A 16,643-nucleotide genomic window follows, 5' to 3' on the forward strand; every position below is an offset into this window, starting at 1 on the left:
TAAGCCAGGCATTCTGCAAGACAATTTCCCTTCATAGTTACTATCCTCACTCTGCAGGTGACAATAAGCCACGCGCTTGAAGTTAACACGGGAAATGGCAGACCCAGGATTTGAGCCAAGGTGCCTTCGCTCCAAACACCCAAACCCCTCCACTCGCTTGGTCTACGCCCATAACCGTACAGACAAGTCCTAGGCAGAATTAAGGCTTCACAAGGAACTCCTTTTTAGCTGGGCCATTTCAATTGGTGGGGAATTAACTTCCAAATGTCTAACCACTCCCCACCCCCACCCCCCCCCCCAGCATACCAGTCTTGCAGGAGTCTCCTTCCAGATTGGATCGTTTTAGGAAATGTTATTGTGTTTTCCTCTAGGAAAAGCCCAAAAGGGAGGTTTTGAGAAGCTCTGACGTCAAGAAACATACCGCTACTTTTTAACGGAGTTGATTTCCTAGCTTGTGTGGCTATAGTATCCTTTTTGCCCATACTATGGGGTTCAGTGGAACACACTTAGGGGAGGATTATCCAGGAAAAAGAGGAGAGGGGGTAGAGACTAAGCCAGCTGCACTCTGAGGCTGTGTGTAGGGGAACCACCAAGGCCATGTGAGCTGAGTCAGCTTATGGAAAGACTTGAAAGCCAGGATGAATGTGACCTTAATCCACGAGGCATTGGAAAGCCCCGTGGATGAGCAGGGAGGCGACGAGCCACTTCTGGACAGCAGGATATTCTCCACTCTTCCTGACCCGCTTCCATAAGGAGGTAGCTGAGATGCCAAGGCCAGGCAGGGACCTCAGAAGCAACTTGACAGCTGAAAAAAGCTGAATGGTCACACCGGGCTCAAAGTGGCTCCCAGGCTGCCGTAGTAAGGCCTAGGAATAGTGCCCCTGGAGTTACACAGGGGGCGGCCCTTTGCCAGGCACATCTGGTTTCCAGTCACAGGCAACCAGCTGAGGCACCCTAGAGGCCAAACTCAATTCCTGTCCTCGCATTTCGAAAGTTCTCTTCTGCCCTTGCCCAACGCTGTCAAAATCGTCTGCAAGGAAGGGCTTTGAACGGTAGTTCACCCCTGCGTTTCTTTAGTTTCAAGCGGTGCCAGCAGGGGTCACTGCCGAGGCCGCATTCAGGAGGGAGGCCTGGGATCTCGGTATTCCACTTCTGCACCTCCTCCCACGCCCGGTCTCTCCTTGCACGGCCCTCACTCTTCACTTTCGCTCAAGCTTCGGGTGTGGAAACATCTCAGCTGGTTTCCCACAGCAAAAGCGGAAGCCGCCAGCCTATCACCCCTGCCACATTCAAGGGGTCAAAACAAGTGAAGAGTCCAGCCCACTCTCCAGAAGGAAAAGGATGGCTCTTGCTGGGAGAGCAGAACACATAGCCAGAAATGGCAGAGACCGCTGGTGGCCAGCTCTGGAGATGATCTACCACCCCTGTGTGTGTGTGTGTGTGTGTGTGTGTGTGTGTGTGTGTGTGAGAGAGAGAGAGAGAGAGAGACACACACACAAGAGTGTAGGTTTCTAATAACTCTGGAATAAATAGGTGAGCTGTTCCCAGAAACGAACCCCCAGTGAAGAAGGGAAGGCTGCTTGGAATGAACGTGACGGGTCAAGGATAAAGGTGTTTATATCTCACAGAGACCGTCTGGGGCGAGCAACGGAGCCCGCGTTGTGCAACAGCACAGGTTATTTTCTCCACTCTTGGCACAAATTAACAAGCCCCCAAACTCGCAAATGGCGGCCACGTGACCTGCATCTCTAAGGTCTTGCACAAGGCCGAGGAGACAAACTGATATTTCAGCACCAGGGGCATTTGCCACCACCGGGCGGTCCTTTGTTTCCTCCTCGGTGACACTCACTGGCGTTTGGTTGGAAGACACCACAAAGGAAGTGGGCAATTACACTGCCCCCCCTCGGCAGGAGACAGTCTGGGAGAGGCAGTCATACAAGTTTGGAGCAGACAGGGCCGGGGCAAATCCAGCGCATCCAGTGCTTAGAATTCCATGATCCGGCTGAAGACCAAAGATCGTGTCTACGACTCCTAGCACACCCCACATAGTTAGCCAAAGGGTTTTCACTTTATCCGAACACGCAGAACCCCGTGCCGCATTTTGTGTTTATGCACGCTTGGGAGGCCACGGGAGGAAGTGGAGAGCCACAGCGAGCCAGGCCCGCTCCCTCAGCGGTCACTTTACCTTACTCCGTGGGACCGGTCATTTGAGCCTGCACACACAAGCCAGTTGAGGGCTCTGCGGGGCGTGAAGGCAGGGTTCACACTTGCTCACAGAAGCTTTCACAAACCAAGGTTTCTTATTTCTGAACCTCAATGCAGGAATGGACTTCGAAGGCGGGGTCTCCTGAACTATAGACAAATGTGTGCGTCTCAGCATCGCATGCATTCCAGAAGATCCAAGGCTAGTTTTTCTCAAAAGGTCAGAAGAAAAAAAATGATAGTCTCTGCAGAGAGCTATGATGTGTGACCCCGGAACCGGTCACACTTCCTGGATCCCATTTGGCCTATCAGTGGCTCTTTGGATGAAAAGGCAGGAAGGTGAAGTTACTAATACACCCGTAAGTCGATGCTTTCCATCCCATTCCATATTCCAGAAATAGCTGTGGTCTGTTTTCCTACTGGCCTTTCATACGTAGCCCCCACCTCCATTTGAACCAACTACTTTTCGCATCAACTCTATGCAAGGCCATTCCCAACCCTAGGCAGGCCATCTGCCCAGAACTACAGGGACAAAAACAAAGCTAACAATCACAAGCGTCATCTTGGCCTATGCAGGGTAAACCATATTAAAAAAAAAAAAAAAAAAAAAAAAAAAAAAAATCACTTGACTCCCTCTACTTCCTTGGGAGAAATGGGAATAACAGGCAGAGGGATCACGGGGCTCATGATGGCATCGTTAACAGGTCTGGAATCCGAGGGAATCGGGACTTGGTTTCTATAATCTAGCAGCAAGAACTCTGAGCCTCCAATTTTCCCATGAAGAAGAGCGAGGTATGAGGAGGGAAGGAAACCTCAGGAAGGGATGATGCTTACTGAATAGCTCAATCCTAAAATCAGCAGCACCAGAACAGGGCAGGGCTTCTGCTTCCTGGTTCAGGTCTCTGACCCCCAGCTGCTGCTTATAGGATCAACTGAAGTCCTTTCCTTCATCTGAAAGTTTCCATGTTTATTTTTCTTGCAACGGAAACCACTAGAAGTATGGGCGCCTGTGGCTGAAGCAAGGAAATCCAAAAGGGGGAGGATGACTGGGGTGCACGGATGGATGGCTCAGTCTGTGGAGCGTCTGACTTCGGCTCAGGGCATGATCTTGCGGTTGGTGAGTTCGAGCCCCGCGTCGGGCTCCGTGCTGACAGCTCGGAGCCTGGAGCCTGCTTCGGATTGTGTCTCCCTCTCTCTGCTCCTCATCCTGCTCACACTCTCTCCAAAATAAACATTAAATTTTTTTTTTTTTTTAAAAAGCGGAGGGGTGGGGGGGATGACTACTGATTATCATGGAACCAAAAACGTGGAAAAGATAGAGGGTAGGGTGTTAGGCTCTCACGCTGGACAGACTACAAAATGAATGTCCTGCCTTCATTGTTTATTGTCACCTTAGGCTCCAGGCGTCCTGCAGAACCAGTGTGAATTACTCCTGCGTGGGGCTGACATGAGGGTCAGAGGCAGTGGGAAGGCTCATAGCAGCGCCAAGCATATACAGGAAGTAGCCAGCACACACCAGGGCTCCCTTCTCCTCCGGAAACAGAGTAGGCGCTTCCACTTAGAGGGTTTCAGGAGCTGGATCCAGGAATAATTCCAGACTTGTTCTGCTAGAAAAGAGCGTAAGCAGCCGAGTTGCTTTTGTGCAGGTAAAAAGAGTCAGAGGGGTCAGTCTTACACAAAATCGCCCAGGAAGTGAACACTCTGTTCCCATACCTGTAAGGGATTTAAACCAGAGAAATCTTTTACTTTTCCGTAAGGCACGTTGGGTGGCAATCAGCTGAGTCTTGGGATCCGGACTGTGCGCAAGAAAACTTCTAGTGCCCTGACCTCAGCATTCCAGGCTCATGGCTCACATGACGCATTCCCATGTTTTAGAAATGTGAGTGAGCAGGGGCGCCTGGGTGGCTCAGCCGGTGAAGCGTCCGACTTCAGCTCAGGTCGTGATCTCAGTCCGTGGGTTCGAGCCCCGCGTCGGGCTCCGTGATGACAGCTCGGAGCCTGGAGGCCTGCTTTAGATTCTATGTCTCCCTCTCTCTCTGCCCCTCCCCTGCTCATGCTCAGTCTGTCTCAAAAATAAATAAAAACATTAGAAAAAAAAAAAAAAAGAAATGCGAGTGAGCAGAATTTCCCCTTGATACAAATATCTAGAATAGGGAGATTTGGGTATACATCATTCTAAGAGTTTAAGAAGGGTCTTTGTTTTGTTTTTTTTTTTTAATTTTTTTTTTTAACGTGTATTTATTTTTGAGACAGAGAGACAGAGCATGAACGGGGGAGAGGCAGAGAGAGAGGGAGACACAGAATCGGAAGCAGGCTCCAGGCTCTGAGCCATCAGCCCAGAGCCCGACGCGGGGCTCGAACTCACGGACTGTGAGATCGTGACCTGAGCCGAAGTCGGACGCTTCACCGACTGAGCCACCCAGGCGCCCCTCTTTTTTAAGAATTTATATATTTTGAAAGAGAGTAAGCAAGAGGGGGAGAGACCGAGAGGGAGAGAATCCCAAGTAGGCTCCGTGCTGTGAGCGTGGAGCCCGACCAGGGGCTTGTTCTGGAAACCGGAAGACTATGACGTGAGCCACAATCAAGAGTCGGCCACTCAACTGTGCCAGCCTTCCTTTTCCTGCACTGGGTAAACGTTCCAGGGCAAATGAGCTCCTTTCAGACATCCTCTCAACTTGGGAGTCAGCGACCGGGAGGAGACAATGCTATTAACAAAGGAGCTTAGTGAAGAGAGGGAAACTTGTCCCCCCTCCACTCCAAGTAGCCACTGTATCCCGGCTATCCAACTTCCTGCTGGTTCCTTTGCACTTGTAATCACAGGAAAATGCACTAATAATAATGAGGCACCAGGCTGGCTCAGTTTGTAGCACATGTGACTCTTGATCTCGGATTTAGGAGTTCGAGCCCCATGTTGGGCATACAGCTTACTTTAAAAAAAAAAAAAAGAAAAAAAGAAGGAATACCGACCAATCACTGCTATGCATACCTATTAGCGGCAACTGAGTGAGGCAGAGAGAAGCCATCCCACCGAGAAGAGTTCGGAGCAATCACTCCCTCTACAGATAGCCTGCATCAGAGAAGAAAAAAAAAAAATTCCACAGCCACAAACCACATCCCTCAACAGTCAGCTTACTGCTGGGGAAGATAAACGCCAAGTGCACACACTAGGAGCGCCGGGTCCTCGGCACCCCGTCCAAAGAAAGGCTCCTGCGCAAAACGGGCTTGAGCAGAGAACATGCTTTATTGAGGAGTAGATATAGAACAGCACATTCTACCACATGTGGGGAAGGGTTAGCTTCGATAAAAGGCCTTTACCCCTTAAGAAAACCCCCAGTGAAGTTGCTTTTGGATAAACTTTTAACAGTGACACTGAAACTGGCAGGGAGCTGCCACTGAACATGCTTAAAATTAGCTCCCCCCAACCCACAGTGAGTATAAGTAGTGTACAGAGATGACAGGAGAAAGGCACAAATGACCAGAGTCGGGATTGTGGGGAGGGCTCCACACGAAGACAGCGGTGTTGGAGGCGACCAAGTTGGGAAGGGTGGCGGGTCCTACATCAAAAGCTGCCCCAAGATAGCAGGTTATAATGGGCCGGACAGAAATTAGAGGGAGCATCTCTTCCTTTGCTTGAAACCAAAAATAGGAGACCAGAGAATGCGGGGGGGGGGGGGGGGGGGGGGGGGAGGTTGGGTAGGAATGGTGGCAGATCCCAAAAAAGGAAATGGAAGAGGAGTTCCTGGAAGGGCAGGAGTGCTTCAGTTCAAGAGGGGAGGGTGAGGCACTGTCGAAGAGGAGCCAACGTTGGCAGGGGGGTGGCCACTCTGCCCTGCTGAGTCATGGGCTGAGAGGAGATCCGGAAGTCCCTCGCGGTCACTTCCTACTTCTCCAGGGATGTCCAGGCCAAAAAAAAAAAAAAAAATCACCGCGACTCGGACAGAAATACGGGTGTGTGCCAGATCGGACTGGCGGGCCCTGGGGAAAGGTCTGTGCGGCCTAACGACCCAGGGAGCGTGCGAACTGGACAGTATTTTGGCACCTGCAGACGTACATAAAACGGGGCGGGGAGTTAGGGGAGAAGAATACATTCAGGACTGGGCACTTCCCGGGGAGGCAAGAAGCACTCATTGGCTTCCCCCGAGACACTGCAAGTTCACTGCAGGTGAACGCCAGGGACAGAATCACCACCTCTCGACCCTCCTTCTCCATTTCATTCGGATAAATTACATACTGTTACCAAGTTAAAAACTACCGGTCTCTGGTCAGCTGGACGCTGACCAAAACCAGACCTTTCAATAGAAATGGTGGGGGGAAAAAAACTGCAAGGGAGATAAAAATCCAAAGGGAATGGACCCCTCCGAGTGGGCACACACTCACAAGCGTTCCCTCTTCCCTGCTCTTCCAAAAAAAAAAAAAAAAAAAAAACAACAACAACACGTTAAGGAGTAACTGAAAAGGTCCTGGTGGCGACAACCGTTATTTGGAAGTCTGGTGACCGGGGCAGCAAGAAGCACTATTACAAAGTTCGGGAGACACAACACAACCTGAAGGGGCTAGAGGGCACGAGGGGAACCAGTGACTGGACAGGTACAGTACCAAACAGAACACCTTGGGTCAGTGCTACGAGGGATCTGTGCTCAAGTCTACTAGAGATCCCATCCAGGCAACCTCACTGAGGCCGAAACAACAGTTCCTCAGAACCAGCGTCTGCAGAGTACGTGAGGCTCGGAGCCAGGACAGTCCTGAGGGGCGTGGCCTTCCCAGAGGATACTGTACTTGCCAATCACAAGAGCAACAGAAATGACAGACAGATCCCTAGGGTACGGATTCCTACTGCTGGGGTTCGCTGGCTCAGAGTAACAGGTCACTTTAAGTGCCCTTGGGAGGGGTCCATTTTAAACAGCTCGGATCCATGGTTTTATTGGAGTTGGATCTTTTGGCCTCCTTGGCTATCCACTCATCAATCAGGTCCTGGGGGAGAACAACAGGAAAAATTATTATACGCGTTCAACGAAAATGTCTTTGTACGTACAGATTCCAAAATGCTGGTCAGTCAGGAAGGAATCGCCCCAAGTTTAATGATATGCTAAGGTGCGAAAGAGGTATAAAAATATCTCCTGATTTACAAAATGCTTTCCCGCAGAATCCATTTCTTCCTACTGTGTCCTCCGTAAGAAGTGAAAATTATTCATCTTCCCTTCTTATACAGGAGTCAACCAAATCAAATTAAAAGTGGCCATGACTTGAGATGGAATTTGTTAAAGGAATTTAAAAGCACTTGCACGAGCCCCGCGGTCTACGAAGATTCCCCTCTACAGATGGGCAATTTTTTCCAATCGAAGAAAATCACGCAACGACACGAGTACTGTGGGACACAAAGCTGCTTAACTGAGCGGCTTCACTTGTGTCATCCAAATCTGAGACAGGAGCTTACCCAAAGTTTCTGAGAGGGGAAGATAGGAGGGAGACAAGCCTAACAGACATTGCTGCTTATGGAAAAAAAAAAAAAAAAGAGAGAGAGAGAGAGAGAGAGAGAGAGACCGACCCATGAAAGGTGTATCTAAGCAAACTCCTCCTTTAAGAAGAGAAGGCGGGGGGCACCTGGGTGGCTCAGTCGGTTAAGCGTCCGACTTCGGCTCAGGTTGTGATCTCATGGTTCGTGAGTTCGAGCCCGAGTCAGGCTCTGTGCTGACAGCTCAGAGCCTGTTTTGGATTCTGTGTCTCCCTCTCTCTGCCCCTCCTCCATTCACTGTCTCTCTCTCCCCAAAACACTAAACATTTAAAAAAAGGAAAAAAAGAGAGGGCTGCCTTTTGGGTGTTAAGCCCCCATTTTGCTGTTAAGCCTTAAGAGACATTTAGCCATGAGCCAGCAGCTGACAAAAACTTTACCTGTCTCTTTAAAACTAGATGTTTTCCTTTCCAGTACTTGAGCATCTGAAGGGCTTGCAGAGTGCTGACAATGTCCACAGGATTCACAGCTGTCTCCTGGCTAATTTCTGAAATAGAAGCATTACTGAGAACCTGGCCAAAGTGCAAACCCTCAAACCCCCAACTGAGCCTCTCTACCGCCACCCCCCCCCCTTAGAGGAAATCCAAATGGTTGGAATCTTTGATACTCAACCCAACCTGTTCAGAAAAAGCTTACAGAACATTCATTTGACCGGTTCTAATAACTACAAAAGAGGAATAGTACAGCAAGAAATCACTCCGGCCCCTATGGAAATCAAGGTCAAAGATAGACCTGATTAAATTCTTCCACCCTGGCGTAAATATACAGGGATGTCTTACCAGCTCCTGTGTGTGCCAAAAGACTTGATGGAAAATAAACGTTTTTCTTCTTTCTGGACTTTTGTTACCAACCCCAGGTTTGTGAAACCAAATCGATAACCATTCCCAAGGGGCCAAACGCTCTGGAACCCGTAGGCACCTTTAGGGAGAGTCTCTGCAGTGCCCCGTATTCAGTGGGCCTTCTATTCTCATATTCAGATGAAACACAGAATGAGGCATTCTCTTTGCAGGTTACACGCACATCGGGGCCAGTGGAAAAGCTGGACTATTCAGCGGCATTAACATCTTGGGTACCAACCATCTTCAAGAGTCAAAACACCAACCTTTGATAGAAATCTCTTTGCCTTGGAAATTATGCAGGTAACGGAGAAGCACTTCTTTCCAGTAACTGCGATAGCTTATGAGTCCCAGGTCGGAGAGGGGACGTTCTGGGGAGCCAACTTTTTCTTCCACTTTGGAAAGCAAATAACCTGCCAGGGAATGGAACACACACACTGTTATTTCATCCAAATGGCAAACGACATTGTGCCAACGTGGCAGGCCTATCGAGAACCGTCTGCTGTGCAGTACGTTAGGATTCAGACATTTAACAAAATACAGTGTGGCTGCTGTATGGTATGCTACCTCGGGATAAACCAAAAGAAAGAACGTTATGTTAATATTTACTTGTACGAGACAGGAAGAAAACGCGAGGTTTCACACGTAGAAACTTTAAATTTTTTTTTTTTTCAACGTTTATTTTTTTTTGGGGGGGGGGACAGAGAGAGACAGAGCATGAACGGGGGAGGGGCAGAGAGAGAGGGAGACACAGAATCGGAAGCAGGCTCCAGGCTCTGAGCCATCAGCCCAGAGCCCGACGCGGGGCTCGAACTCACGGACCGCGAGATCGTGACCTGGCTGAAGTCGGACGCTTAACCGACTGCGCCATCACACGTAGAAACTTTAGAACAATGGTTACCTGTAGGTGTGTGCTGGGAACAGGGGAGTGGGCACAGAGACGGGAAGCCATTTCATTACACCACTTTGTGTGTTTTTGGAGACTTAAAATTTTTTTAAATAGATTATTATCTCAGTACCCACATCTCGTTTTGGGGATGCAGTCCACAAACTCCACTCTGAGAAACCTTAGTGGGAAACTAACCTGCTTTCGACAAATAAATAGCAAAGAAAAACAAGAAACAGGAGTGGGAACCTTCAGACTGCAAGTGATTTACAAGCCACATCTATCGATGCCAATATATCAATTCTCTCTGGAGTGAAGGAAAAACAATTACGCGTGCTTTTTAAAGGAACAAAATCATAAAATTAAGGAAATCTGAAGACTCTAGCTTAGGTTATTAAGGGATTTGGGGAGGTTTGGTTTCGTGTATGTTTTAACCTGAAATAGATCTTTTAGAGACAGCAAAGTAATTGAGGGTAGAAACAGAGGCAAAACAAGACTGGCCAAAAAATGCTAATCATTCATTACAGAGGGTTTTAGGCAATGATTCTCCTTTTACGCATGTTTGACAAGTTTATAAGATAGGTGTTACCTCTTCAGAGTTACAGGCGCACACACACCCCCACCCCGGTAGTGGGACTGTTCCACTTCCTGAGTTCATCTCTTCCCAGGTGGTTTAAACATGGAAAAGCTGGAAGGCTAACTCTAAGAATTCTAATTTTGACCAAAACATGTCATAGGACAGTGAACCCTGCATAGAATACAGTTGATTCTCATCATTTACAAGAAGTTAAGTGTTCTCTAAAGTCACGGCAAATACCGCCACCACCGCTCCTACGGGAAATACCGGGTTCGGTTTCTATGAGCCTTTGGTCATATTTTCATCAACCCGCCGTTATGTAACCTTGTTGTGTTTCTGTTTCACAACTTATTTAACATACATTGTTGACTCCTTAGCATCCAGCTTCCGGCCAACAGCACCACAACCTATACCTGAATGAAGCCTGCCTAACTCAGGTATTTTCTCTGCGAGGCACCCCACCTTTCTGGATGGCATTTCGGCAATACACTTAGGGGCAATTTAAAATCACCAACAGGGGCACCTGGGTGGCTCAGTCAGTTGAGCGTCCAACTTCAGCTCAGGTCACGATCTCGCGGTTTGTGGGTTCGAGCCCTGCGTCGGGCTATGTGGACAGCTCAGAGCCTGGAGCCTGCTTCAGATTCTGTCTCCCTCTCTGCCCCTCCTCCATTTATGCTGTCTTGCTGTCTCTCTCTCAAAAATAAGTGTTAAAAAAAATTTACAACAAATACAACCAGCAACAAAAAGCACAAAAATATGAAAAATGTAGCACCAACGGACCGTGAAACAAACATCTGTTTACACCACGAGTGCTGAAACAAGGCACCTGCTTGTTTGGAGCTGAGAAAATGCAGTGACTTTTTGCCGCTGTGTGTGTGTCTACAAGTGACTGCAAAAGTGCCAAGAGTATTGACTTGGGGTTTAAAAATAAATTCCTAAATACAGAATACACTATTGATGCGGCCCAAAGCCTCTACCAGGTATATATATATATATATACGTATATATATATATATATATATATATATATACATATATATATATATATATATATGGACTGCCTCTAGACAAGGCCTTACAAAACCGAAATCCCTAATCCAGGAGCAGATTTGAAGCCTTATGCACGTATGTGCTGTTCCTAAGCCTCAAACGGGGATAATCCTCAAAAGCTTACTTCACTATCCTCTCTCTCTCCTACTCTCAGGTACCAACTCCGGGTTGGTCCAACGAGGGTTCATCGTATACCAGGCTGGCCAGAATTGCTCAGATTTTTCTCCACGTCTTCATTCACTTGCTACATGCCTGCCCGGAACTACAGGGACCACAGGACAGAAAGATGACAATGTTCCCATAGCCCCCGCCCCTCGTGGAGCGTGGGCCTCAGCAGTGTCACTTACTGAAATCAATGAGCATCTTGCCATAGCCCTGTCTCATGTACTGAGGCATGGTAAGGATACAGGACACATTGTAGTTGAGGAATGAATTCTTTTCCTGAAATCAAGAGCAAACAGATGGAAGCAGGTCACGAGGGTTTGGAACCAGAGGGGTCCGCGGTCCCACAGATTCAGAATTAGGCACCGGCAAAATATCTGGCTAACCAGTCCCGGGGAGTGGCTGGCAGGCTCACAGCTGTTACGTCCACACCTACTAGGTATGGCCAAAGCCATTAATCCCAGGGTTTCCCTAGCTCTTGGGATCAATCTCATTTTCAGGGGGCGGACTCGGAATTCTTTATAGCCACAGCGCAAGGCAAGGAGGTCTGAGGTTTCGACTGCTGAGTTGGTCTCGGGCAACCCTCTGTAAATGCAATTTTTTTTAAAGGGGGGTTGCCCACTGGAAAGGAGGGAGACCCCAAACAGTAAGCCCCCAGCTTGGAAGGCGTTGGTCAACAAGCAAACCACATTCTGTAGGATTCCACTTATGTCAAATGTTCACAAGAGGCACACTTCTAGAGATAGAGGGCTGGGAGGGGTTGGGTGGAAATGTGGAATGTCGCTTAGGGGTTTCTCGCCAGGGTAACGAAAACAGTGGGGCCTGTGCCGTTGCCACACAGCTCTACTAAAACCCACTTAAGTATGCACTCTGAATGAGTGACTCATATGGTATGTGGATTACACTTCAATAAAGTTTATATTAAAAAGTCCTAAGCAAAATCTGGCCTTCGGTCTTCAAAGCCACAGTGGGGTTATCACTGAAAAGAGCCCAGCTAGAAAGCCAGGCAAAAGGAATATATTCCTGGTTTTAGGCTAATAACAGAGGGCAGAGCCAGGAGGGTTGGCTTGACTACAAAATGTGGGTTTTAAGGGTTAGCAGGCAGGGCCTTGGCCAATAATTAATAGGCAGCTCCAGCCCACAAGTCCAGAAATGAATAAACCAGAAGCTTTCAATAAAGAATTGCACATTTTCATTAAACAACCTTTGATACATGGATTTCCGAGCCCCGAGCCCCCGCCCCTGCAAGGGAAGGGCGGTCATCACTGTCCAGGGTACTGCCTCTTCCTTGTCAGTGATTTGGGTCCCCATATGCCAACATCAATCACCCCTGCTGTGGCCATTAGCTTCTTAATCTCCAGATCCTGCTGACCTTGGAAAAATACCCAATCAGGTGACAGCCGGTGTTGTCCGCTTCAGTCATAACATAAAACAGGAAGGGTTCCACATCGTAATATAAGGTCTTGTGGTCCAGAAAAAGCTTGGCCAACAGGCACAGGTTTTGGCAGTAGATCTGGAAACCGAGAAACAGAATTCATGTGTGGGCCAGCGACTCCTACGCTTATCAGATAAAGGCCGAAAATTAAAGATCGTTATTGCTGATGAAACGGCAAGTGTACTTTGGTCAATAGTCGAACTTTATCTTCTTTACAGGGCGAGATGGAGACCAAACACACGCCTTCTGAAGCCTGTGAATATGCACCACCACCACCACCACCGCCACTGCCGCCGCCGCCCCTCCTGCCACTGTTTACCTTGTTCTTCTTGCCATCTACTTCAAACACAGAGACGGAGCCTTTGCGATAGATCTCGTCGCCGGGTGGGTGTTTCCACACACATTTAGCCTGCAGGAGAATGGAATTCATATCAGGGAAACAAGCTTTCCCCAACAAGACTACCGCTCAAGAGGGAAAATGAGTCACAGGTCAAACTTTAGTTAGCAGAGAGGACAGACAGCTGACACACTTGATTGAGAAGGTACAGCATGGGGCGCCTGGGTGGCGCAGTCGGTTAAGCGTCCGACTGCAGCCAGGTCACGATCTCGCGGTCTGGGAGTTCGAGCCCCGCGTCGGGCTCTGGGCTGATGGCTCAGAGCCTGGAGCCTGTTTCCGATTCTGTGTCTCCCTCTCTCTCTGCCCCTCCCCCGTTCATGCTCTGTCTCTCTCTGTCCCAAAAATAAACGTTGAAAAAAAATTTAAAAAAAAAAAAAAAAAAAGAGAAGGTACAGCAAGAGAGAGTTTCTGTTTCAGTAAAACAATTAAAGTCTTCTAAAATCATAGTAATGTTTTTATGGTGTTTTTTATAGCAGTTTAGAACAAGATTTCTAGATGGTATTCTGGCCCTGCTTCAACCCAGGAGATTAAAGTCATCTACTACGTAAAAGACAGATAAATAAAAAAATACCCTTATTAAAAAACGCCTTGTGCCAACAGGAAATTCTTAAGCAGCTTATTTCCAGCAGCTTAGAAGGGCAAGAATACTTGATGTTCAACTTTACCAGTAAACTTTGCTACCACCTAGCCATTAGTCTTGTTTTCAGATCAGAAAAGAGGCCTGTAATAAAAACTACCCCCACCAAAGTGTTCCCTTTGGTATATAAGGAATAGGAGGAGCAAGTCCTTTCTGTGGCTTAAAAAAAAAAAAAAAAAAAAAAAAAAGGAAAAAAAAAAGTCAAGCAACAAGAAACTGCAGGGGTAAATGGGCACCTGGCCACAAGGGGGCACAATGTACCCCCCCCCCTTTCCTCACCTTCAATGGCTAACAGATCTAATTTTTTTTTTAAGGTTTAAGACAGAGACAGAGCACAAGCAGGGGAGGGGCAGAGAGAGAGGGACACGGAATCTGAAGCAGATTCCAGACTCTGAGCTGTCAGCACAGACACAGGGCTCGAACTCAGGAACCTTGAGATCATGACCTGGGCTGAAGTCAGTCGCTTAATGGACTAAGCCACTCAGGTGCCCCTCTTAACCGATTTAATGCAGGCTGTCAGCCATTGCTGTACATGGATGAATTCTTTTGAAAAGTTTTATGTGAATACATTTTGAAATATCATTTAAGAAGCGCATGCACGTGGAACATTTTCTACCAAGTTTTATTGTGACTTTTGGTCAACTCAAGAATCATGGCCCAATTGGTCACATGTAAATCCAAGTATTAATTGGAATTACTTCGAGAAAGCTCCACCCAGTCTGCTCCTATATCCACCTCCTTATTCACGCTGGCTCTTTCCAATAACCCAATTAGTGTGACACTCATTTGTTTAGAAACAGAAGCCAAACTCTTGGCCAAAAGGCCAAAGAAGGCCCACATCAGTGATTACCCCTAAAGCAATGGAATCAGAAGAGGTGTGGACGAAAACAGGTTTTCATTTCCTGAAATTCGATTCTTGCACCTCACTTAATGCAGGAGGTCCTCAAATACACATAATGTTTACCTGACCTTCAGATTTATCCAAACCCTTTTTTTACCCTTCTACTACTATTTCCTGCCCTTTTTGACTACTTCATTGGCTAATGCCACTAAATAACCACAAACAAAAAGGAAGAAAGACTTAAATGGTAAGAAGTTCACATCCATAAAAATACCAGCCTTACTTTCACACAGCAGCACGGTATCTTAGCTTCTCCTCATGGTCTACCAACGGTTGGAGACCAGGCCTTCTGGTACCGCTCCCCGCCCTCTCGCCACACTGGTGTCTCCACCAGTCCTGCCCATCTCTCCAGCAGTCCCTCTCTACCCGAAGTCAAGCATGCAGGGGTCTGAATGGCTTAATTCACAGGGGCGGTTCTGGGCCACAACACTACAGACCACGTGTTCAGCGATGGGAACACAAAAATGCAGTTATCCCCCAACCCAACTAGGGAGAAGAGTGGAAAGACAGAAACCCTGGGTTGTAGGTGCTGGCCATATGGAAATCCTGGAAAATAAGGGGGGAGGGAACAGAAGAAAAGACACCCTGAAAGGTTTTAGAGCCAAATATGCTGTGACTGCAGAAACAGGGAAAGGAAGGTTCCCTGCCGGAAACGCTCCAGTCTTTCCCCATCTCTGCTCCCAGAAATTCCCATGTTTCAGACAAGACTTTTCACCCCACAACTAGGGAAAGAAAAATGGCTTCAAGCTACAAAATATCTAGTAACCAATAAAGTGAGTGTCATGTCTTTATTCCTATTTAAATAAGAAGGACAATGTTCAGGAACCAGAAAGCACTAAACTTGAGAAGGCACCAAAGGACCGATTTTGTAAATTTCATAACTTGCCTCCTTTCAATAAGCATTCATTCGACAGTCACTGGGCATTTACTGCCCACACTGGTTGCTAGGGATATACAAAGGTGAGTCAACGTTGTCCTTGCTCTGTCTAATGAAGTCAATCTAATGAAGTCTATTTGTTTTCATCTAGCTTGGGACACATAAAAACTGCAGGCAGGTCATTTATATCTCAGGGAGAAACAGAAAGGAGCAGGCAATGTGTATGACAGGATGTGGTTAAGGGACATCAGTTATTTCAGGTGCCACACAGCACACCTTGCCACAGGCTGAATCCCCCAACCCTGAAATGTGGCTTTCAATTTCCTATGCCTTTATCTCATTGCTATGGACCACGGAGAGATGCACGTATAAAGGCCATCCAGATAGACCGCAATATCTAGAGCTCCAAAGCTCATCACCATCATGATTGCGGAACCCCAGACCCGGACAACTTACCATGTGCCGGCGGAGTATCGTTTGGCTCTTCATGTATTTTAAACAGAATTCGCACATGTAGAGACGTCCCAATCGTGCATACTCTTCAGGATAGGGAGAATGGTACCAAGTATCGAGCTCATAACGACCAAAAGCAATTGTTTTAATCATGTTGCTCCCCTCTGTGATTTGGCCTTGCAGCCGTAACTTCTCCTAGTGTGGAGAAGAAATCCAAAGTCAGAAGATTAGAATTGATCATCTTTGTTATTAAAAAACCCGTAGTTAGCTACCACGCTAGGCTAGGAGAAAAATAGAACTGGCTTCTAACTCACGAGAAATGTGCACTATGGAGGGCTACCTACCTGGGCATGGATAATCAGAAAGGCTTCTAGAAAACTCCTGTCTACACACTGCCTGGCACGGGTCTCAAGAGACAGCAAGCGGCTTCTCTCTGCTCCCCCCTACCATGCTCCAGGCCTTGTCTCTTGACCCTCAGAACAAGTCCTTGGTAAAATTTTGTTTTTAACCAGCCTGCACCAAACCAAATTTTAAAGCAATCTACCAAGAACGCAAATGCCCCACCCTTACTGGATACTTCTAAAATGAAACAGAAGAGAGTATCTAGAATGTGCTTTGAGATCTGCTTCTAAAGCTTATGGATCGCTGGGACAGAAATCTACTGGGATAGGGGGCCATCCTCTCAACCTCGGTCCCTGAGAAAAAAAACATTCCTGAAACA

At 47.6% G+C, this 16,643-nt stretch overlaps 1 protein-coding gene across 3 annotated transcripts in view; it reads right to left on the reverse strand.

Moving 5' to 3' along the window:
* Positions 1-5,424: 5,424 nt before the first annotated feature.
* The window catches only part of KAT7 (lysine acetyltransferase 7), a 32,282-nt gene continuing 21,063 nt past the window's right edge, over positions 5,425-16,643 (reverse strand). For all 3 annotated transcript variants that reach the window (XM_019817717.3, XM_003996706.6, XM_003996705.6), the window contains 7 exons: positions 15,926-16,117; positions 12,977-13,066; positions 12,595-12,735; positions 11,408-11,501; positions 8,814-8,960; positions 8,092-8,198; positions 5,425-7,173 (listed from right to left, as the gene is read on the reverse strand). In XM_019817717.3, coding sequence (XP_019673276.1) covers positions 7,072-7,173; positions 8,092-8,198; positions 8,814-8,960; positions 11,408-11,501; positions 12,595-12,735; positions 12,977-13,066; positions 15,926-16,117 — 873 coding nt within the window. In that variant the 3' untranslated portion in view covers positions 5,425-7,071. The remainder of the gene's footprint in view (positions 7,174-8,091; positions 8,199-8,813; positions 8,961-11,407; positions 11,502-12,594; positions 12,736-12,976; positions 13,067-15,925; positions 16,118-16,643) is intronic.

The sequence above is a fragment of the Felis catus genome, chromosome E1 (assembly GCF_018350175.1).
Source record: "Felis catus isolate Fca126 chromosome E1, F.catus_Fca126_mat1.0, whole genome shotgun sequence".
In the NCBI taxonomy this organism is placed as follows: domain Eukaryota; kingdom Metazoa; phylum Chordata; class Mammalia; order Carnivora; family Felidae; genus Felis; species Felis catus.